The following is a 23,538-nucleotide window of genomic DNA, read 5'->3' on the forward strand; positions in this document are numbered from 1 at the left end:
GTATATTATATCCTAGATTTTCAAAATATCCTACCTGTAACTAACCATTCCCCAGTTTTCAGTCCCAGCAGAGGCCCAATCAGGTGATGAAATGTGGTCATTGAGTAAATGTTGGTGCATGCTAGCATATGGAATTTGGAAGTACTCATCGAAGAACCTGGTCATTTGAACAGCTAATTCTAAAGCATGATCTCCCAAACCAGCAGTGTTAGATCTTCCGATGATTCTTATTGCCGGAGTAAAGGAATTGTCACTAGCAATTACAGTAAATGTCTCACTAATCAGGAACGTTACCAAGTATGAAGACATTATGGGAGTCGCGTAGAAGTTGTCACGTACTCGGTTATCCAATCTAGAAAAAAAGTTGGACGTTACCTCATCTTTGATTATACATAATTATTTATGTATAGTCAAAGATATACACAAATAATTATGTATTTATGTTCTATTCTTTCAGAAAAAAACAGTTAATTACTACTTTGACTTACATTTCAGAGCTTTCGATTTCAGTGTTTGAGAATGTCGCGGAATAGGCACTAGGTCTCGAAAGATGTAGTTTGAACGTCGACTTAAACAGTGGTTCGTCCCAACATGGGAAAGCTTGTCTTGCGCTGTATGGCTGGAAGTGAGTAGTTGCGTATATCCTACAAGCAGAAAATACTGGATAAGGATAAGAACTGCGAATAATAAAACTAGTAACATATGAAAAAATCATACCTCTCATTGCCATTTTCATCTGTGTACCACCCTTTCCAGATGCCTCGTTTCATTGGACCGTCATTCATAGTACTCGTATATTCTATGAATAAAGTATATTTTTTCCCAAGTTCGAGTGCTTCTACTAAATTTATTTTCAAAAAATGATACAATGGCTCTAAAACTATGGGATTGAAAGCATCAAGTCGTAGAGGTAGACCGTTTTCGTCAAAAACATTGACTCCTTTTATATGATCAACGTTGGAATGCAAAACAATTTGTTTGACTCCTTCTTCAGTTGCCTAAAATAAGTAAATTTCTTGAGTTTCTTCTACAAGAAGTACTATTATTATACTATAAGAAATTTGCTTCATAAGCAAGAGACTATTCTACTTAATTTTGTTGTAACGTTAAGCCAAACTTACATGACCTAGCTAATTTCGTATAAATACCAAATAATTGTCTACAAAACAAATCTGTACCTCAATAATTATATTTTCTTTGCCATCATAACTGAATGGTCTGTCAGTAGCTTCAGCGAAGTAAAGATCTATGTAGATGTCATATTCCAAAGGTACCACATTAGTTGGCAGTCGGTACACTTGTTCAGCATTTTGGGAAACCAAATTATCTTGAGACTCAAATTCTTCTATCTCAGACAACCAAATTGGATGATCAGCCACAGTAAGCGACAGAAGCGCAAAGGCTAATATAATTATCATTTTAGACATTTCTGGAAAGGAAAATTCACAAGATATAATATAAAAAAATATACAAGACCAACTTAGCAAGACAAAGAACAGTAACTTTTCATATGAGTAATTCTTATTCCAGTGACACTATATTACAATAAAAGCATCTTCTACCGCAAATTAAAAAAATATCCACTGGGAATTATTATTAACCGTTACTGAACTCTCGCAAGTTTGTGATTGTTATTCTTTTTAATATTATATTTAACAACAAATTAAAATTTGCATACCTGTAGAAATGTCCTCAATGATAAACACGCGATTAAAAAATGTAGAATATTATTCAATTTCAAGGATAAGTTTTAAAGTCATAAAACAATATTTTATCGATAAGATAATTAGGTATAATTGATCAAACATTTATTAATCTTTGTACCTATAGTACTTATCTTAAGTGATCATAAAATTTTCAATACAATTCAATACAATGAATAACAAAAAGCAGATAATTATAATATCTCTGGTATTTTTTCTGTTCTTCTAAGCCAGTAAAAGTAATAAAAACACGAAAAAGCGTTTTGAGCAGAAAGGTTAGTTTACCTACCTTCTACTAAGTAGCAACAAAGTACGGTTGACTTTATTAACTCTATCAAAACCAAAAAAATGTATATGTTATCGTTAGAATGCAGAATTCTCTGATACCTCCCGTTAAAGTGTGAAATTTAAATAAAAAAGCTTTTATTAAGTACTTTACCTAGTTAGTTTGTACTCTCTTCCTTCGTAAAAGTTCCAAAAACTTTCACTAAAGCTGGTCAACCTAAGAGTGTTGTTGTTTCGATTGGTTTTTTTCTAGTTGATACAATCTGTTATATTATTATATTAGTCGAGTAACATTTTATTTAAAATTTAATAGTTTATTCCTTTGTGTATGCCCAAAACATAATATTAAGTAGTTCTCAACAACTTAATAACATGTTTTATTCAAATAAGAACCTGTTTTATGTAATTTAATGAGAATAGAATAGAATAAACTTTTTGCACTTTAACTGACTCACCCAGTTAATCTGCAGAATTCCTTGTCAATCTGCAGTTTAACTGGTTTACGCACATTAACGGTAACATATTATATATTTAATATCAATAGTTTTTTTTCTCTGTTTGGCACAGGCTCTAAGACTACTGGATCGATTTTAATAAAATAGAATACGAGGGCCAAATTAGCCCATTATTCGTTGCTTAAAATGCAGCAGATATTATAATTGCGTGAACATCATTTGGAATTTAAACGAAGGGTGAAGTAAAAAGTAATCGTTAAGGTGTTGTTGAATAAAGATACAGATTATTGGTATAATAATATGATTGCTGTTAACATTCTAAAGTAAAAGTCACAATGATTCTCATGGTACCGATAAAATAAATACAATCTTGAAGATTTTAATCCTCTTCTCGATATTATGCTTCAATACAGGCAACATTTTATTTAAAAATGTAACAGGGATTAAAATAAAAATAAAACACACGAATATTTTTAACAATATATTAAAAATAAAAAATATCGAAGCTAGAACAAGTATACACTCATAGAATAAGTATACACTCAATGTAAAAGTTTGGCGACCATCGCTGCTAGAATGACTGCGACGGAGGCGGTCATAGCTGATGATCCATTCCTGCTTCTGACGGCGGTGATAAGATCCACCACGGCTTCGTTACCCCACCTGATGTTGTTCAAAGTGGTGGTAATCACGGCCTGGCCCATTGAGAACGAGCTGCCTATAGCTATTTGGTTATTGTACAACCATGTTTGGAACTGAAACAGAAAAAAAACCGTTAAAACTTCTTTGAAGTGTATAAGTTTTAGTAGGAGCTTCATTGAAGTGTGTTTATTGTAAGACTTTGGCGCAATATTTGCACACGTAACGATTATTTATCAATTAGATTTATCATAACTATAACGACTAAAAGTTTGATGGAGTAAAACAATTATTGCATGAAATTTTTGAGAAGTAAATACGATAAACTTTTAATAACAATAGCTTTTTAACCACAACTAATTTGAAGTTAATAGCTTTTTAAAATTAAATAAAGCCTATACTAAATTTTTTTACTCGATTGACTTTTATTCAAAGAATAAATAAATGAACTTACGTTGGATATGTCATTGAAGTCAGTTAAGAAGGTAGCTAAAGCACCGACAGCATTGTCCAGTCTGTCCTGCCCACCGTATCTGAAAAGAAATGGAATCTTTATTATTGACCACAATTTGTGGAATTATTGTTTGAGACATATTATACGGTTCGAAATTAAAAAAATGCTATTGTTTTTAATCTCTATTAATTACTAAAGTACCTGGATGACCGAGCTTTGCTCGGTATAGCAAACACTCATTGACTTCGTGTTACTTAACAACGCCATCTGCTGGAATAGCTTTAGCTGTTGTTGTGTCGTTAAAGCAATTAGTTGCTCACAAAATAGTATTATTATTCGCCAATAGATGTCAGGAAGAGTCATATTTTTCAGTTTATCGATTATCGATAAAACACGAATAAAAAGACATTTTCTAAAAATGATTCCTAGCTATCGATCGATATATATATATATATATATATATATATATATATATATATATATATATATATAGACTAACATACATACAATTATACTAAAATATATATACAAGAATTGCTCGTTTAAAGAGATAAAATATCACTTTAGAAGTACTCACGTCCTTCTTATTTCATTGTAATTTTCATACAAGTAGCTCAGAACGACCTGCAGGTTCTCCCTGTTACCCTGGAGCGCGAAACTCCAAGCATTTGTCTTGTCGTGGATCCTGATTCTGTCGTTGTACATCGATTGATCCAAATAGCTGTAAATAAAAACAAGACAAATAAAAGCTAGCCATAGAATACAATATAAACCTTTCCATCATAACATTTTTGTTAAAAATATTGTTTTGGCAATTTAAGTACGATTTCGTAAATATGCTGTATTTTATCATCCTATCCTACTAATATTATAAACGCGAAAGTTTGTTTGGATGTATAGATGTATGGATGTGTGGATGTATGGATGTTTGTTACTCTTTCACGCAAAAACTACTGAACAGATTTTAATGAAACTTTACAATAACTTTCACTCTCAAAATGGGGGAGGTGTTATGTTCGTTTTTTTATGTTCAACGATTACTCCGCCGTTTGTTAACCGATTTTCTTTTGGTATATAGGGTATCATCCCAATTTGGTATTATATTCACAAAAGTGGTGATCTGATGAAGGATCCATAAGTAATCGAGGGAACTCTTCAAAACTTATAGGGAAACATGTGGTGACTTCGGTTTCGTGAGAAGTATTCTAAGCATTTGCTAACAACAAGTAAGATTTTGCACCAAGGTATTCTTGGTATACCGTGGTTCGGAAGGTGCTGAGAGAACTCCTGATTCTTTATAGATACAAGTTTGGGAGTTTCGGCGTTGTTTTAAGAACGAAAAGCATATGCTACTATGCAAATTACATTCATCATCATCACTACCATATTATACCATGCATCGTCCCATGGTTATGACTTATGAACCTATAATGACCCTGTTATTAGTACTTTTCATAGTCTTTTATATCGAGACTTTAAAAAAAAATTAAAAATATCTATATGCCTACCTAATAAACACGCCGGCAAAATTAGAGGAACATAACAAAATTTTCAATTTTTTAAAAATTGTTCACTGATTTTTATTTATTTATTTACTAAAATTATTAAAAAATAAATTTTATGTAAATTTAAGGCATAAAAACGTGAAAAATAGAAAAAAATCAGCAAAAATCAAAAAATGAAGAAAATCTTTGAAATTTCAATAGTAAGTTTTAAAGATAAATTCTCCATTTTTATTAAAGAAATGCCATGTTAAAAGCGTTAATGCCTTCTATGGATCTCAAGAGGGCCTGGATACGCCATTCCATGCTTGCATTTTAATTGTCAATCATTTCCTGTGGGATATTCTAGTACTCCTCCAGTAGCGCCAACTCGAGCTCCTGGACACATTTTGAAGCTGGAATTTTAACTCGTACCGTTCACCCATTGATGTGCCACACGTCTTCAATCGGATCCACATCCGTAGACCACGCTGGCCTCTCCACCTGGGCTACGCCAGCATCGTTTAGGTAATAATGCCCGATTTTCTTACTCTATGGACGCACATAAAATTGAAATTACTACCTAAAACTGTGTAAAAGGCACACCATGCAGTTCCAGGATGTCGGTGCTATAGCCCTGTACTGTCAAAGTACCATCATCTATAATCATCAGCTCCATGCGGGCTCCAAATCATATGCAACTCCAAACCATTACGAAGCCTGCATCATAGGCCACTGTTTCCGGTAAGTTTGATGGCCTGTAGCTTTCCTTATGATTTATCCACATTCTTTATCGCCTGTCAATACAATGTACACAGAATTTGCTCCCATCACTTTCACGCACAAGATTTCACTCACTTGTCTAATTTTGATGTTCACGCGCAAATCTTAGCCTGGCTCTTCGGTGTCCTGTCTCAAGTTTTGGTGCCCTTGCTGGCACTTTTGAGTTTAATTTAACTTCTTTGAGTCTTCTTCTTACTGTACAATCACTTACACGTTCATCTTGGACCTGTTCCGACAGGTTTCGTGTCTGCATAGCAGTTTGAGGTCGATTTCTTAAGTTTTGTTTCCTTACAAAATGGTCATCCTGAACCATTGTCACCCGATATCTGCCTTGTTCTCGTCTCCGAACGTAAGATCCAGTCTCTCTGAAGCGTTGAAAGTTACGATGAACCACGGAAGCCGACACACCTAAGGCCTGACTGACCGAACGGTAGGTGTGACCTTTCTCTATCGTGGTTACAGCTCTAGCTGTTGCAGATGCTGGGAAATCACTAATTTTGTATCTAAGCAATGTGTTCTTCCAAAAACCAAACAATCAAATGAGCTGAGCACACCTTGCACCCCGCTAAAACGCCATTCTTATCAGGAACATTTACAACGTCAATAATCGAAAAACACTTATTAGGGCATAATTGGTATAAAAACCTGCCAACTTGCCAGTTTTGTTCAATATTTTATTTCTTGAATGAGCTTAGAAGCTATAAAAAAGGCTTTCAGACAGCCCGACCCACTTGAGTTCAAGTTTTGGCCCTTTTTACCTATGTTCCGCTAATTTTGCCAGTGTTGTATTATAAACCTGAAGAACGCGTTAATCTCAGGAAGTACAGGTCCGACTTAAAAACTTATTTCAGTGTTAGATAGCTCATTTATCGAGTAAGACTATAGGCTAAATATTATCACGCTAAGACTAATACGACCGAAGAAACTTAGGACAATGTGGGAAAAACGGAGGAAATATAAGAAATTACCAACTACTGGAGAAATTTTTATGGCAATATTAAGCACAGATATAGAGTAGACCAAGTTTAGGGAGTAGGGACATAAGCTTTTTTTTATGGGAAAATGTACGGTTTCTGTAAAATTCCTTACTTACGCGGGCGAAGCCGCGCGGGACATCTAGTGTTATATAAAACCAAAGACTAAAGTAATATTAAAATAAATATTTCCTGTAAAAATTACATAGATACAATTTTCTATAAAAATAAACTATTATAAGAACTTACTGTCGGAGCAAAGATTCATCTTTGGTGCATGCGAGGGTGCGCAGAATAACAACCATGTCTGCGGTATTTTCTGAGGTGTTGTAACGTTGCCACAGCCAGTTGTAGTCGGCGGCGTCACCGTTACGAATACCAGTGCAGTAGACGTAGCGACGGGCATTTACAGGAACCCTACAAACCAAAAGAAACCAAATTTAAGAAATCTAAAAAACTTGAAAAGGTTAGATTGAAACGAGACGACGTAGATACGATGATACGACGAGATACGATGTAACGATGCATCAAAGTGAAAGAAGATTGAAATAAAAAACCGGCCAAGTGCGTGTCAAGCCACGCGCAATATAGGGTTCCGTAGTACCGCTAGTTTTCGATATTTTTTGTATAGTTAATGAATATACACTGTACATTTATAACGTGCATAATAGCTCCCACACCGGTTTCGGTGACAGTGGCCGGTTTAATTGAAACCAGGCCAGCTACGCAGGAGTAATTTTATAGTGCCCAAGTGTGTGCGCAGTACACAAGAGCACTCTCTATTCCTTTACTCTCATAACCCAGTGGGACGGAAGACCGACACGACCGGCGAGAGATCAGGCGCAGGACCGACTTTTTACATGCTCATCCGACGCATAGATCATCTTACTTGTCAGACAATCAGGTGATTAGCCTGCATTGTCCTAACCAAACTTGGAAATAACGTGGGTTCGATTCCAACGCGGGAATCGAACCCACGACATCCGCGTCCGAGTTTGATATATTTTTTTGAGATTTTATATACCATTGTCGGCATCATTAATATGTGCATTCATGCCGAATTACAGCTTTGTAGGTCCTATTATAGTCTCTAAGTAAAACCGCAGACAGACAGACGGACTGACCGAAACTATAAGGGTTCCTACGGAATCCTAAAAATATTGTGTTGCCGTTTAATATTTCAACTCTATATCGCTTTATTGTGTGATCTTAGTTATTTTATTTGTAATTATTATTATATGATTACAATATTTTCTACATATTATAGTATAGTTTCAAAAATGTGTATGTCAACACTACTTTGAATCCCAATAGACGTTACGTTCAACGTCAAATATTTAATAACTTACAAATAATTAGGGTTGTTCCTGGCCTGGTTCCATTTTTCAAGACTGTCGTTGATGCAACCTTCGTGGCCGAGATTGCAAGCGTAGTTCAGAATTTGCATTCTGTGTTGAATGAGAGAGGCAGAATCGTTTGCTCCTTCATCGTAGCCAACATACTCTATACTCTTCTCCATAAGTTCCATTAGGTATTCCTACAAGCAAAATTTAATTTTAACAAAGTAAATATATTTGTTCATATTATATTAATATAGGTCTACCAGAATCTGATGCCAAAAAGTGAAAAATTAAATTGTCTCTAGAAATACCGGGGTAATTGGAATAGAAAATTTTCATCCTTTCTTTTTTCTTATAGCGGCTAATTATGTGTGTGAAACTTGCAAATATAAAAATTTCTCCAATGATCAAGGATATTTTTTGAAAATCTGCCGTCAAAATTTGCCATCACATTGTGGTAGAGCTATAGTTGCGATAGTATTTTATTTACTTTACAAAATTCCTATCCCACAAGTCTACAAAATTCTGAGGCGTCCACCTTAGAATTAGTTATGAGTTATGACAAGTCTTCACAGCGCCCTGGTCTAAATATCTTTATATATTATGTATTACATTCATGTAACTAATACTGATGTTAAACTCCAACTCACAGAGAATTCCTCGTAAACGACTGGAATATGTTCCAATCGTCTGCGAAGCCAATCGAGCTGCGTGAGAGCGCCAGCCCATACGTAAAAGTCTGTTTCTTCAGCCAAGAAAGACAGAACATCGAAAGCACGTTCCATGGAAATCTTGCCAGCACGGATGAAGAAGAGAACGTCGTTCACGATCTACACAAAACAAAGACATTTTAATAAGGTTTGTTTTAATTATAAAACACAACAATAGAAATTGTCAGCAGTTTATAATTTTAGAGGTAGGTACTTACTTGAGATCTGCTGTGCTTGTGGATCACACTTCTGTCTTCACGCAATTGTTGGGCTAGTCTCGCGTAGTTATCATCATCGTAGTAAACACGATACAGACCTGCAACAATTAATTCGTCATTAATATTGTATACTGGCTGTCCCGGTGAACTTCGTGTCACTTTAAAACCTTCCCTGGACTTCTACGAATATTTTAAGACTAAAATCAGCCCAATCCTTTCAGCCGTTTTCGAGTTTTAGCACGACTAACACATTTGGAAATCCATTTTTATATATAAGACTAGCTGTCCCAGTGAACTTCGTGTCACTTTAAAACCTTCCCTGGACTTCTACGAATATTTTAAGACTAAAATCAGCCCAATCCGTTCAGCCGTAGGGGGGTTCGGGGGGCGAAGCCGAAGCGAAGCATAGTAATTAATACCTTACACAAAAACTGAATGTGTTGTTTTCCTTGAGATATTCACATCAAATAAGTAACTTAGTATTTTCTTAAAACATGAGAAAAGAACGCAACACTAACGACGCGACGCCGTTTTGTTTTAAGCAACCGATTCTTGGAGCGGAGGGAAGGGGGGAGGCAGAGCCTCCCAAGTAGGGGGGTTCGGGGGGCAAAGCCCCCCGCATAGTAATTAAACCTCACACAAAAACTTAATGTGTTGTTTTCCTTGAGATATTCGCATCAAATAAGTAACTTAGTATTTTCTTGAAACGTGAGAAAAAAATGCAACACTAACAACGTGAAGCCGTTTTGTTTTAAGCAACCGATTCTAGAAGCGGGGGGGGGGGGGGGAGGGGGGAGGGCAAAACGCAACACTTGCGACGCGACGGAATTTAGTTTTAAGCAACTAATTTCTGGAAAGGAAGGCTCGGAGGCCCAATCCCACGCATAGAATACAAATATCACTTGAAAACTAAATGTGTAGCGGTTAAAATAATTTCGCTATTATTGTCACTTAAATAACTTATCACTCTTAAAAAAGAAGATATCGGAGAGCAAAGCACCCTCCGTCGAAATCAAACGTTCGAAAGCTAACAAAATGTGTAGGTTAAATTAGAACGACTTCGTTATTATATTATTCATCCTCATATTGTTTCTGGCCCCTTTTAATTATTGATCTTTCCGAACTCGTTCAGAACGCAAATTTGCCATTAGAATGCGATGTTTTCATTATCAGCCTATCGCTGGTCATCAGTGTGGTTAACGCGTGAGGTAGCTCGTCGCACATCACAATATTGGGATCGGCTTCGACGACCGTTGTTATTTCATTTCCCGCTCGCCATTGTAAATAGATTGGGTATTTAACATGTTTTTTTCAAATGACCTCACTTTGTAATAGCCAGAATCGGCAGTTAAAAAAAACATTAATTAATGAAGTCGAAAAAAATTTAAGAGTGGGTTGCACCAGAGGCGTGGTTATAGTTACAGTTATGGCTAACTTAACTTTTACCTTAACTTTGACCACAGAATTTGACAGATGTCTGAACTTGCGTTTATTTTTTTGTTAAGGCTACAGTTAATGGAGTTGAGAGTATAAAAAATTAATGACTTATCCGTAAAAATCTACAGGAAAAATATTTGCTATAACAAAACTGTGCGCCATGGTTACGATTATTATTCCGTGGTTACAATAATTATTATTTTCACGAAATCTTTTCAATATAAGTTTTAGCGGTTATGGTTATCGTTAAATAAGGCGTCCATTATTGACTTTAACCAAAGATTTTGCGTTGTAGTTATAGTTTAAGTTACAGTTATGGTGCAAACCACCCTAAGGGTTATTTTAGTACATAATATTGTCTCCGTCATCACACTCTTAGGTAGGCGATTCACGCATGAGAAATTCAAAAGAAGAAGTATTCCTTCTTCTATAGTCTATCGAAATGTCAATTATAGCAGACTTGTTAGAAAATGTGGGTATTTGATAAAAAATATTTGTTTTTGTGTCAAATTGAATTTGGAAAGTGTCATCATAGTGTTTTTATTTTTACAAATACGTGATAATTCGGCTATTATGGATATATTATGTTGTCGATTCAAAACCCTTGTTTTATCTAGATCTACGTGTTATCATGCCAAAAATACCGAATCTTCTTAACAAACAGGTAAGAACATTTTGTATGGGGAAAATTAAATTGTCGTTATTGGCATATATCTCGCAACTTTTTCATTATTTCTCATCTTTAAAACCTTCCCTGGACTTCTACGAACATTTTAAGTCTAAAATCAGCCTAATCCGTTCAGCCGTTTTCGAGTTTTAGCGCGACTAACACATTTGAAAATCCATTTTTATATATATAGATAATGCCATTAAATTGTGCTATAAGGTTATTAAGTAGTATAAAACCTACGATTTTTTTATTTTCAGCTTACCTGACTGTGCCAAATTTAATATAACCCAATCATCATTTGCCTCTTTTTGAACTTGCGTGGTTGTAGTGGTTAGAACGAAGCTGGGTTTCAAGTTGGTGAAATCGGGATTGCCACCGTGGGTCCAGGTGATGGGAATTTGCCAAGTTGTGGGGTTAGGTGTGCCCGTCAGTTGGAAGCGTTCCTAAAAAAGAGAAGTGTTAAAATTAAATTGCTAAAAATAAACTTCTTGCTTCTCTAAACTTGCTACTTTAAAATTTCTGGTTAATTTTAGGGACCTATCAGACAGAGAGCGGTTACGCGGTTAAGCGTTCAAGTGGTCAGTTTTGCGTTCTTTTTGTAGTATTACGTTATATAAAGATACTCACACAGGGGGCGTTCTGACCATAAAGTAAATATACCTAGCAGAATAGAGAAACAAAGAGCTGAGCAAGCGAAAAGTCACTGTCGGCATCATTGCGTGTTAGAAAGAGATGCGTGATTTGAAGTGGCCGAATCCTTTTTTTCATCTGTTTTGACCTTCAGTCTGCACTTATCGGCACGTTCACAATTTGAGCTCTAAGAAAAATGTATGTAGGAACATCATTTTCACGCACACGTAAACAGATTTGTACACACAGATGTAATTCAATTTTGGTTTCGTTTGACAGCTCGGGATTGTTTCTCTGTTCCGCTAGGTATATTGACTTTAGCGTTCTGACCGCGTCAGAATTCCTCCTGTGTGACTGACCGCTCGAACGCAGTATGCGAACACAGAACGCTTGAACGCGTGACCGCTTTCTGTCTAATAGTTCCCTTAGAAATAAAACCTCATTATGTACCTGCGTCAGAGTTATAACTCCGGTCTCAGTATTTACTTGAACATTAACAACAGGGGAACCTGGATTTTGCACCCAGCTGTCAAATACTGCTCCTACATCAATGCCGGGGTAGGTAGTTGCAAAAGACGCATCTTCTGCTACAGCCTGACGGAATGCCGTATACATGTCCAATGGGTAAGCAATTTCGTAAGCACTGTAAAAATAAACTTATATTAGAAGTACTATCAGAGAAGTTGATTCCTAGGCTGATGGCGGACCTAAGTAATTTAGTCGCGTTACGTCTTAAACCCATCCGACCTATCACAGCTAATATTGAATTGTATGTCAATTGAAGTAGGTCTGTCAACTGCCTAGGAATCAATTTCCTCGATGGTACATTCAATAGTTACAATATTCTATCTCTGCTTATATGACTAAAATATTTATGTACGCATTAGGGCCAATTCAGACCGCAACGCGACGCGTAGATGCATTTCTAAAGTACTGAATTGACAGATTTCAATTGCGTGAGACGTCTTGCAAATCTGTCAATCCATACAAATTTAGAAATGCATCTACGTATCGCGTTGCGGTCTGAATTGACTCTAAGGGTTGATTCAGACCGCTTACTGTTATTTCAAGGTATAATTATTATTACTTAATAAAAATGTAGAGGTATGTTTATGAATTCAAAATTTCACTACAGTCAACAATACCAAGCATTTTTGACAAAGAAACTTACTTGTCTCTAAGATAGTAGCGTAGTGCATTCCGGAATGTGGTGTCACCAACAAAATGTTCCATCATCCTTAAAACAGATGAACCTTTGGCATAGCTAGTAACGCTGAAGTGGGCATTGATGGATGGGTTATTAGAAACAGCAGTCCAGTTCATAGGTGTGGCCCCAGCACCGGCGTCAGAAGCCAGAGCACTTTGGACTTGGTCGATTACATACAAGTCACTTAACTCCAAATAAGGATCAGCCTAAAATATAAATACAATTATTTAGTTAACAAATTGATGATTTATGTGTTTGTTTAGTAAGAAGCGCCGATATTTAGTCAGTATACTCGTGAAAAAATTTATTAGAAAAATGTTGGGTAGCTTGTTTTAAATCATACACACATAGTTAAATCTAAGTCTTACTTTATCAGCAGCGAAGTATTCGAAGAAGCTTGCAAAAGATTCATTGAGCCAAAGGTTACTCCACCAGAAGCAGGTGACGAGGTTTCCGAACCATTTGTGAGCCATCTCATGGGCAATAATACTAGCAATGAAAATCTTATTCACTATGTTCGTGTTGTCCTCGTCGTACAGCAGGTAAGCCTCTCTACAAGAAAAAAGAATTACATGATATTCGCGCCCACTCAAATCTTTATAATGCCTCTCCACACTGCCGTCAGAAAATGTTTGTAAACATTTTCTAACATAAAAACATTTACTAACAAAATAATCATGTTGTCAATTGTTACATTTTGTTAAGAACTGTTACATGTTATAAGTGCTCCTACACTAATAAAAAATGTTTATTGTTTACAAACATTTTATAACATTTCAATCAGCGGGGCTGAAATGGTCACATTTAGCAATTCATCTCAGTCAATTCAGCAAATGAATTGTCAAAACTGTCAAACTGACAAATGTGAAATCAGTACAAAAATACAGAAATGAATTTCAAGCAGAGTTGCATTTTGCGATATTAGAAAAATGAATCATATTAATTATGATTCATGTCATGATTCTTCAAAGCGACCATTTTAGCCCCGCTGGTATTGGCTCACCGGATACCCCGCCGTCACCTTTATAAAAAGTATAAACAAAAGGTAACACGTCATGTTTTATATTATAATTATAATTTGTTTTGTTATAATTTGTTAACTTACGATTACTAAACATTTTGTAACATTTAAACATTTTTAACATTTTATAAACATTTGTGATTAAATGTTTGCTAACAAATGTTTACTAATGTTACTAAACATTTTCTAACGGCGGTGTGGGAGCACCAATATGGAATATTATGAATTTAAATAATTATTCTTCTTAAATTGTCAATTTCCCGGTGTATGTATTATAATTATTATTATTTCTCTATGGTGTCAATATTTTTTCGGATGATTCAAAATTAAATTCTGTACCTGTAATTTACCATTCCCCAGTTCTCCATAGCACCAGAAGGGAAATCGGGCAACGCGATGTGGTCATTCTTCATCGGTTGACCTTGACCGTGATTGTAGAATTCATTGTCCAAGTATGCGCTGAGCTCGTCGGTGATTTTCAAGCCAACGTCCGCGGCGTATTCATGTTGGTCGTTGACTCCCTCTCGGGCGATGATTTGGAAGGGCTTGGCCACCGTGCTGGTGGTGTTGGTAGCGACGAAGTCACTGACGTGGAATGCGATGAGGTAAGCGGATATAATTGGTGTGGGCAGGAAAGTCTCCTTAATGCGGTTGGTGCCAATACTGAAAATTATATACTAATATAATAATATAATAAATAATAATTATTACTGAAAATTATATCACGTTATTATTTCAATTTTTCATAGCTTACCTCGTAACCTTGTATCGACAAGGTTTCTTATATCTTACAATTATTACAACTTTTTATTGATTTTATACTTACGTCTCCCGTGAGCCGATGGCCATGTTAGAATAAGATTCGCTGAGGCTAGCATCACGTGTGATGGAGATAATGTATGGATTTTTGAACTGTGGCTCGTCAAAGCAAGGGAATGCCTTTCTGGCATGGTATGGCTGGAATTGTGTGGTAGCGTATTCACTGGAAAAAGGTTATTTTTGCAATATTAGAATAATCACTGAATGAAAATCACAATGAATAGTGGGTGTCAGGTAACCCTCGTGTCTTGTGCAATATTTGGACGTCCATAATATTGTCGGGTAGATGAAAAACTCACCGCAATTGGTTTCCATAGTAGTAGTATCCCTTATAAAATCCACGGTCGAGGGGATTCTCATTGATTTGTCCCAAATAGCTTATGATAATGGTGTAATTGCCTGCAGTTACTTGCGATGCGAAATTGAGTTTCATGATTTCATAGTAGCTGTCAGTTTCGTATCCATTTGGTACTTGCAGCTGGAGGGGATTGTTGTTAGCGTCGAGTACGCTGACACTTGTGATGGACAATACATTCTGGTGTAGAACTATTTGAGACACAGTTTCTAGAACCTAAAATGTATGGTTTATTATGAGTACACTTATAGTTTAATGATTTATTCTTATTCTTATTCTTAAAATGGTACTCGCATTAGTACTAATGATTTCAGTTAGTCATTATTTAGTTAAAGAATAATACAAAATAAAAACTAATACATTACAATTCAATTTTTATATTATTATGTTTACTACCGCTAAGCATACGCATATAGGGTATGTTATAACTTATAATTGAGTAGTCATGCCAGTCATAGGTCTAAGCCGCTATATATTTTATCAAAGATATTAGATAAACAATATTATATATGCGTCAAATGATTACAATGCGTTTTTAATCCAATTGATAAAAATGTACTGTAAAGTGAGTAAACTGATTAGCAACATTTTTATCTGTGAATTTTGTACTCATTAGACCAAAATCATTTAGCAGATAGACTAAGAGCCCGTGAAGGCCAGACCAGACCTTCCTTCCTTTCGTTAAGCTGAAAGTTTAGGTAAACTTTAAAAGGTCACAGACAGGTGTCTGTGACCTTCACAGAGATAAGAACGACCAGCAAATGTGGAGGTCACGGCTATCTTAGGAGGTATCCAGTTCTGAAGGTCTACCTGATCTTCGAGGAGTTAAGCTCAATTTCATAGCTTATATTATACTTTGCGGTAAGTGGAGGAATCTCGTCTTCCAGTGCCGGACATTTTTGACAGTTGCCTCCCACCCTTAAACTTTCTTAAAGTATTAGAATTTGAGGGTGTCTAGCAGTGGGAAGCAAGTATCAAAAATGTCCGGTACTGGAAGATGAGATTCCTCCACTTACCGCGAAGAAGCTATGAAATTAAGCTTTACTCTTTTTCGTAGGTCAGTGCTATTTAATAATATGGTTAACCTTGTATCTTTATATAGTACCAAAGCACTTATTTCCCGCAAAGCTCAAGTTCAAGGAACAAAGAATAATTTTGTATTGAAACAAGCTATTAAGCTTACCTCCACTTCAATTTGTACATTGCCATTAAATCTGGACTCAGATAAATACACGTCTAGGTCTACGTACATATACGTGGGCCTAACATTGTCGAGGAGTCTGTACTGTGGTGTGTCTAAGTTAGTGCTGTAACCTATAAATTCGAATTCTGACGGAAAATCCTCCGGCTCGGCGGTAGCCAGCCCAGCGATGAGCAGCAGAACGGTGACCACCCTTATAGGACCTGTAGGCAGATTAAACACCTTATTTTACAATTGGGTACTCAATATTAGTGGTGATTAGTTTTGGAAATTTTATACGAAATCCTTTTTTTTAGGGTTCCGTACTCAAAGGTTAAAAACGGGACCCTATTCTGTCTGTCTGTCTGTCGCAAGAACGGTAATAGCTAGAGAATTGAATTAAATTAAAAATTAAAAAAAAAATAGAAATGCGCCGACGCAGCGCTGCCGTTTGATGTATAGCCGGCCACACGGGCGCTGCGTCATCGCAGCGTTATTACGAAGCAGTTTTAACGTCTCGCTTCGTCTCGGGGGCTGCTGTCCGTCATGTTTGCGCTGTGTCGACGCAACGCTGACGCAACAAACCATGTGGACACACAGTCCTCACAGGCGTTGCGTCAAACCGCTCAAAATGTAGGCATTTTGATAGTTTCTAACGCTAAATGGAACTCGGGGATAGCATGTGTGACATCATTGAACGCTGATTGGTGTTTTGAAATCCGTTCCGTTTCAAGTTACTTTTAATTCCTATTTTTGATAAAAAAATATATTTAATAAAATATTAACCTTGCAGTGGCCCTTCTTTTATATTTTTTAACGTTTTAATAGCAAAATTTTCATAAATATTATATTTGCATGTTCCCTGTAATTGTCCCTTAGTTGCCGTCTTAATAATCCTCCTTTATTTTGAGAGTATGTAGCTGCAGCCACAGAATATTAAGGGCCTGTTTCACCACTTTCTGATAAAGTGCCTAATAGGCTATTCACAACTTTTTTGACAGATTCTCCACACTTGATCTGTCAAGTTAATTGGTGGATAGCCTTATCAGGAAGTGGTGAAACAGGCCCTAAGAAGAATAAATGAACAACTTTATCAAACTTACAATAGTAATAAAAAATGCTAGCAATAAACTTACCCATTGTGGTCACTACAGCGGTCTCAAGGTAACTAAAATTGTTCCACTTTCATGCACATGTACTACCTTATCGTTAACAATAATTATACTATCGAAATTAATCTTTGAGATAATGATATCCTGAAAATTATCAAAACCGATCAGCGATAAATATTTATGATACACAATTTTTCCGAAATTTAATAATTTTGATGCTCGTTTTACTGTAGATGCAGGGTAAGCACATACTTACCCGTACCTTTTTTATGATATCGCTAGAGATTAAATAAATATGCTGCTCCATAGGCACTCTTGAAATGTGAAATTAAGAAAATGTTAGGCTACAACTTTTGCTACCATACTAATTTAATTTAAATTATTAAAGTCTAAAATTAAATGCATAAGCACTAAGCCGGTACACAACATAACACTCCCTTAAAGTCTGCATGATAGTACAGGTTCCCTAGAACATTTTTAGGGTTCCATAGTCAACAAGGAACTCTAATATAAAAATATATATAATATCTACAGACGCTTCACACCACGTCAGTCTTGACTTGTGTTACAGGTACCAGACATTAATACTTTTATACTATACCTATATATTATGTATTCAAGATTTTTATTATATCATACGCATATAAATATCCAAACCCGGGAACATTGAAAACTTTTTTTGTTCTGTCGGCGGGATTCGAACCCGCGACCCCCGGCTTGAGCTGCCACACACTCAACCAATTAAGCCACAGAGGTCGTCAATAGTTTCGGCAAAGACTTCTATTTAGACAGCTGATTGAACCTCGGTTTAAATAGAAGTTTTTGAGTTTCGGTCTGTCCGTCCATCTGTCCGTCTGTCTGTCCGCACGTTATAATTAATGTACATTCATTGACCATACAAAAATTATCAAAAACTAGCAGTACTACGGAACCCTATAATACGCATGTCCTGACACGCACTTGGCCGGTTCCTTTAACCTGAATACTATCAAGCTATTTTTTCGTGAGTAGCTTCATTTTGATAAGACGAACAATAATTTCCTCTACGAAAATTCTCGAAAGTGGTAGCTAACAGAGATAGTAAAGGTTTCAACATTTCTATTTGATGGTACTCAAATATTGTTTATAATAAAAATATTGTTATATTTGTAGGATAGTATATAACCCGTATTCCAAGGTAAAAACAATATTTTAAAAATGATCTAAAAAGTATGAAATAATTATTATTCTTCATTAGTGCCTTTTTCAAAATTCGACTAAACCTCAACTTATTCTGTACTTACTCAATTTTCATTAGTTTGAAGTCGGTACCTAGTCTAATCAGCACAGTAAGTTCACCTCGGAATTCGAGATACCGTACATAGTAAGTCTGTAAATATTTGTATATAATTGGCACCCTAAATGTTGTCTCAAAACCTACATATGTGATAATATGGTAGGGTGTGCGCAACTATTAAATTTCAAAGTCAAAAGGTTAAAAAAACAGTTTTTTGCATTTTTTTTTTTGTAAATATTTCATTTCCTATAGGTTTTTGCTATTTGTATTTATTACCATAATGTAGATACGAAATTCTCTACAACTTTTGTGAATATTTTTTTTATACGGTGAACCGTTTCCGAAAAAGAGAGCGGAGAGCGCGCGATCACAGTAGGCTTTAGGTTAACCGGTGCCTCTGGTCGAAAACGCTCCATATTCAATATGTCGCGACAGCGGTGTCCGATCCATTAACATCGTGATGTATGGCATATTTTGTCAATAAATTGGCTCCCAAATTTTTTGGCCGCCATTTTACAACCGTGAGAGAGAGAGCTCTCTCACGGTTGTAAAATGGCGGCCATTTTAGTTTTTCTCGGGCTTTCACACTAGACAGATACTCCACGCGAGAAGTGACAGTTTGGAACTGTAAAAACGACGTTTTGGAAATGTTTATAAAGTAAGTAAATAATTATATACCTAAGTAAATGATACTTTTTAGATAATTTTAAGAATATTGTTTTTACCTTGGAAGTCGGGTTAACTTTTTTGTAAAAATAATAATTTTATTATTTTTAGTTATCTACATTCTACACGGCCACAAGGCTTTATGCGTAGATAACCACTACGAAAGTAAGGGTAGAGACGATGATTATGATATTAGCATATTATGCCTTCAATTCTTAAACAACGTCGAAACTCCTAAGCATGTATCTATCTATCTGTGTAAGGAGGCCGTAGATCTGTTCACCACGTTCGAACCATGGTATATATTGGTGCAAAATCTGACTTTTTGTTTTTGTTGAAAAATTGTGTTGAAAAAGTGTGCTCCAGAGTTGGCTCCGGTCTTAAGTCTTAACGCGTCTTTTTCGGTTCTCCTACTTTTGGCATTGTACTGGCTTTTTGGAAGACAGCCTTGGTGTACCCGATCGCCAAAATAGGTGACCGCTCAAATCCTTCCAACAAAGACAAATCGCTATAACCGCCGTCTTCTCGAAGATTATGGAATCCATTATCAATAGCCAGCTCTTTCGATACGCCCAAGTATCCAGGGACAAACAGTACGGGTTCCGAAAGGGTCACTCGGCTTGTGATTTCTTGGCATACTAACCTAACTCATCGTTGGGCTCAGGTGATTGAGTCGAAGTGAGAGGCACTGGTTGTAAGTTTGGACATTGTAAAGGCCTTTGAACGGGTTTGGCAAAAAGCTATCAAAGCTTCCTTCATATTATGGACTCTCCGAGAATTTATGCAAATGGGTCACAACTCACAAGTTTCTTAGCAGATCAATGACATGTTACAGACCAACGGCATATATTGTACAGGTGATATCCCTATATACCGGCTCCCCCGATATTTTTCTAATTGTCATTAATCGTCGAAACAAACTTGTGTCTAAAAAGGAGAATTCACAGGAGAAAGACTCCGAATGGGGTAGACGTTACTTATTCAAATTCAACCCCGCTAAGACACAAGTCTGCGCGTTCACCACATATTATATCTTCATAATATTGTTACGGTACATGGTATACGGACACGTGGTGCCATCTAGCGACAAACCAGCGAAACTTACCGAGGGAGCACAGGCAACATAAATCCCCTACTTAATACTGGATGGCAGGAGGTGCGCAAGTACATACTCGAACCTTCTAGAAAGGTCCAATGTTTGTTTACGCGTTTACCGTTTATTTGTTTGCGTGTTTACGTGTTTTAATTTAGACCTTATGACTGAGTCCATAAGGTCAAAATTAAATTTGCCAAAAAATTCAACTTACTGCACTTATCGTAAGGACGGCAGTTTTATTGTGGTACATGCTCGAGCCTCCGAGAAAGTCCCCACGGTTGTTTACTTGTTTACGTGAATCGGGAACTTTCTGGAATTCGTCTCGCCATATAAAAAGCCGCAGGCAGGCCCGGCGAGTCAGTTCAGTTCGAGCGATCTTCGAGGCGACAACAAGTGATCAATAGTGAGTGAACCAGTGAAACCTGCGACTTGGCTATGACCTAGGACAGTGATAGTGCTTAGTGATTGGACCTAGTGATTTGTGTTTGGACTTAGTGCTAAGTGTTGTGACCTAGTGTTTAGTGCAGTGTTAATAAAGTCTTCAAGAGAGTCACCAGGTCTTTCTCTCCAAATCCTCGAACCCTAGCACGTAACAATATTATATCTTCATATTATATTATCTCCTCGTTTTCAGGGCAACTCTTTAACAATCTCTGGGCAGGGGCGGAAAATACCAACTACTCACTTTGGATCGTATACAATGAAGGGCCGCTCGCATTGTTGACTGCCATAGTGTTTCAAACAGGCTGGACCCCTTTTAATTACGCCGATATGTAGCTTCACTGTGCATCCTCTATCGGCTGTATCACGGGGAGTGCATAGCGTATTAGTACCGGGTAAGGCCGGCAACCCACCAGCAGCTCTTCTCATGTTACTAGTGTCCATGGGCAATGGTAGTTTCTCTCAATCAGGTGACCCGTTTGCTCTTTTGCCTATTATGTTCATAAAATGCATATTATGTTATAAAATAAAAAGAATAACTTTAAATTCAGGAGCATGAATAATATTAGGGCTTAAACCTTTACAAAGTAGAAAAAACAAGAGATATAAATATTTTATTACATTAATCATTTTATATTTTAATGTTGAATAATAAAACAAGTTTCCATTCCTTTATTTTCTTATGTTATAAAGAAATAACAGCAAATAGTCGTATTATTTCTTTTAATTTGTTATAATGACATTCTTTTAAAACAAACAATTCACTTAGTTTAAAATACAGCATTCCATTTTCACAACGTCTGTTGCCGATTTTGCACTTGAACCAAAAATTGTAATGCAATTCAATTAAGTAAACAAGATACGGCGAAATGAAATGTGTAGGGACGTGTTATATTTGAGATACGACAGATCCGTCGCTCAAAAAACTATGCTTTTTTTAAGTTATCTATACATTTCCTCTCAAAGATACAACATTTCTGCTGCATTAAATAGAAATATTTTTTGTCGTAACTTGTTAAAAATCAATGAAATATCAACTTCAGAAAAATTTTAACAAACTCATCGTATGTGTCTTAGATTAATTTAAATATATTCCAAATTTTAACGTTCTATCTTAATAAATACAGAAGTTATGATTATTTTTTTTAAGTTTTTTGGCTCTCCTGTAAAGTTGGGGTTTTTCGAGATACGCCACTTCTGCTTTCACCCGTCGATATGTAAAATACAGAAAATACGTTATAAAATATGTACATTATTGACAATACAAAAATATTGCGCGTGGCCCGAAACGCACTTGGTCGATTTTTTATAATTGTAAAAATGGGTTGTAAGTTGTAAGTAATGAGTGGTAAGGGGTAAAAAAAGGGGTAAAGTATACATTTTTTTTTTCGGAATGGGCTACGGCTTTGGACACGAATATTGTTTTTAGTTGGATTTTGAAAAATATTTCCAGTAATGTAGGCATTTGCAGATATCCCACCTTTCCACGGAAACGATAGCCACCGCAACAGCTAGTTGAATAAAAAATAATATTAGAAAACAATTTTATTATTAAACGTCATAAAATGTTAAGCGGATAAAGTTATGAAGACTGTAACAATTAATGTCATGAAGCTAAGTGCCGCTACGTTAGCAGAATCTGCTTCTGGTGTAGTCGTGGGTGGGTCAATGACTTGTTCATTGTCGTTATCCTCTTCACCGTCGACGATTTCATCAATCACATCTTCGACATAACCAACATCGAAGTACGATGAAAACTCAGATATGCGACTCGCAGACCAGTTCACGTTTCTTCTAGCAGAAGCGATGCCAACAATTCCCTCATTGTAAGCAACTTCTCCAATAGAAACACGGTTCGCCTCAATCCAAGCTGAGAACTGAAAAATAAAATATTCATTGTCAAAACTTCGACTCACACTTAATCTGAATCAATAACATAATAAAATTCGCAAATACACTATGTTTAAAGAATTATTAATATTTAATTTAGTAAGACCAATAGCGATACTATAAATAAAAATACCTCGGCAATTTGTTCTTCATTGATAAGACGAGCTGCTACATATCTGACCGGTATCTGAACACTGCCAAGTCTGAAATAAAAATTAGATATAAACAGTATGTCCTCTATTTTGAAACACACAAAACATACATGAATCAATGTATACATACACTGCTGCTATTTGGTTAACATTAGCCTTAAGCCATTCAAAGAATCTCATAGTATTATATTCATTGCCGGTTATGGCTGAATTTAAAGCCGTAGTGTAATCTTGAGGTCGCACAATATCGTCGTTTGTTAGGATTGCATTCAAGAATGTGTTCAGACTTGCTTCATCCGAGGTACATCCACCAGCTTGCAACATAACTACGATTTCACTTGCAAGTTGTTCCCTCAAGTAACGATCCCAGAAGAAATTAAAGTCCTCAGCATCTCCTTGACGAAGACCACTGCAGTACACCCAAGGACGCATGTTGGCTGGGATACTAAAAAATAAGAGTACAAAGGTATTTTCAATAATTTTATTGATTTCATATTATGATTTAATTTTATTAAAAATATTAATACAAATTCACTTTTCTAAT

General features: G+C 36.1%; 1 protein-coding gene across 1 annotated transcript in view; it reads right to left on the reverse strand.

Annotated features, from left to right (window-relative positions):
- LOC121727124 overlaps positions 1-23,538 on the reverse strand; it is a 40,583-nt gene that overhangs the window by 5,704 nt on the left and 11,341 nt on the right. The window contains exons 25-47 of the mRNA XM_042114802.1: positions 23,125-23,439; positions 22,976-23,045; positions 22,568-22,829; positions 16,365-16,585; positions 15,126-15,397; positions 14,834-14,989; positions 14,347-14,670; positions 13,355-13,538; positions 12,951-13,192; positions 12,230-12,422; positions 11,412-11,592; positions 9,043-9,140; positions 8,765-8,944; positions 8,124-8,311; positions 7,024-7,191; positions 4,114-4,257; positions 3,537-3,615; positions 2,989-3,198; positions 1,679-1,691; positions 1,179-1,429; positions 718-998; positions 489-644; positions 35-352 (exon numbers count right to left, since the gene is read on the reverse strand). Coding sequence (XP_041970736.1) covers positions 35-352; positions 489-644; positions 718-998; positions 1,179-1,429; positions 1,679-1,691; positions 2,989-3,198; positions 3,537-3,615; positions 4,114-4,257; positions 7,024-7,191; positions 8,124-8,311; positions 8,765-8,944; positions 9,043-9,140; positions 11,412-11,592; positions 12,230-12,422; positions 12,951-13,192; positions 13,355-13,538; positions 14,347-14,670; positions 14,834-14,989; positions 15,126-15,397; positions 16,365-16,585; positions 22,568-22,829; positions 22,976-23,045; positions 23,125-23,439 — 4,506 coding nt within the window. The remainder of the gene's footprint in view (positions 1-34; positions 353-488; positions 645-717; positions 999-1,178; positions 1,430-1,678; positions 1,692-2,988; positions 3,199-3,536; positions 3,616-4,113; positions 4,258-7,023; positions 7,192-8,123; positions 8,312-8,764; positions 8,945-9,042; positions 9,141-11,411; positions 11,593-12,229; positions 12,423-12,950; positions 13,193-13,354; positions 13,539-14,346; positions 14,671-14,833; positions 14,990-15,125; positions 15,398-16,364; positions 16,586-22,567; positions 22,830-22,975; positions 23,046-23,124; positions 23,440-23,538) is intronic.

Source organism: Aricia agestis, chromosome 5 (genome assembly GCF_905147365.1).
Source record: "Aricia agestis chromosome 5, ilAriAges1.1, whole genome shotgun sequence".
Taxonomy (NCBI): Eukaryota; Metazoa; Arthropoda; class Insecta; order Lepidoptera; family Lycaenidae; genus Aricia; species Aricia agestis.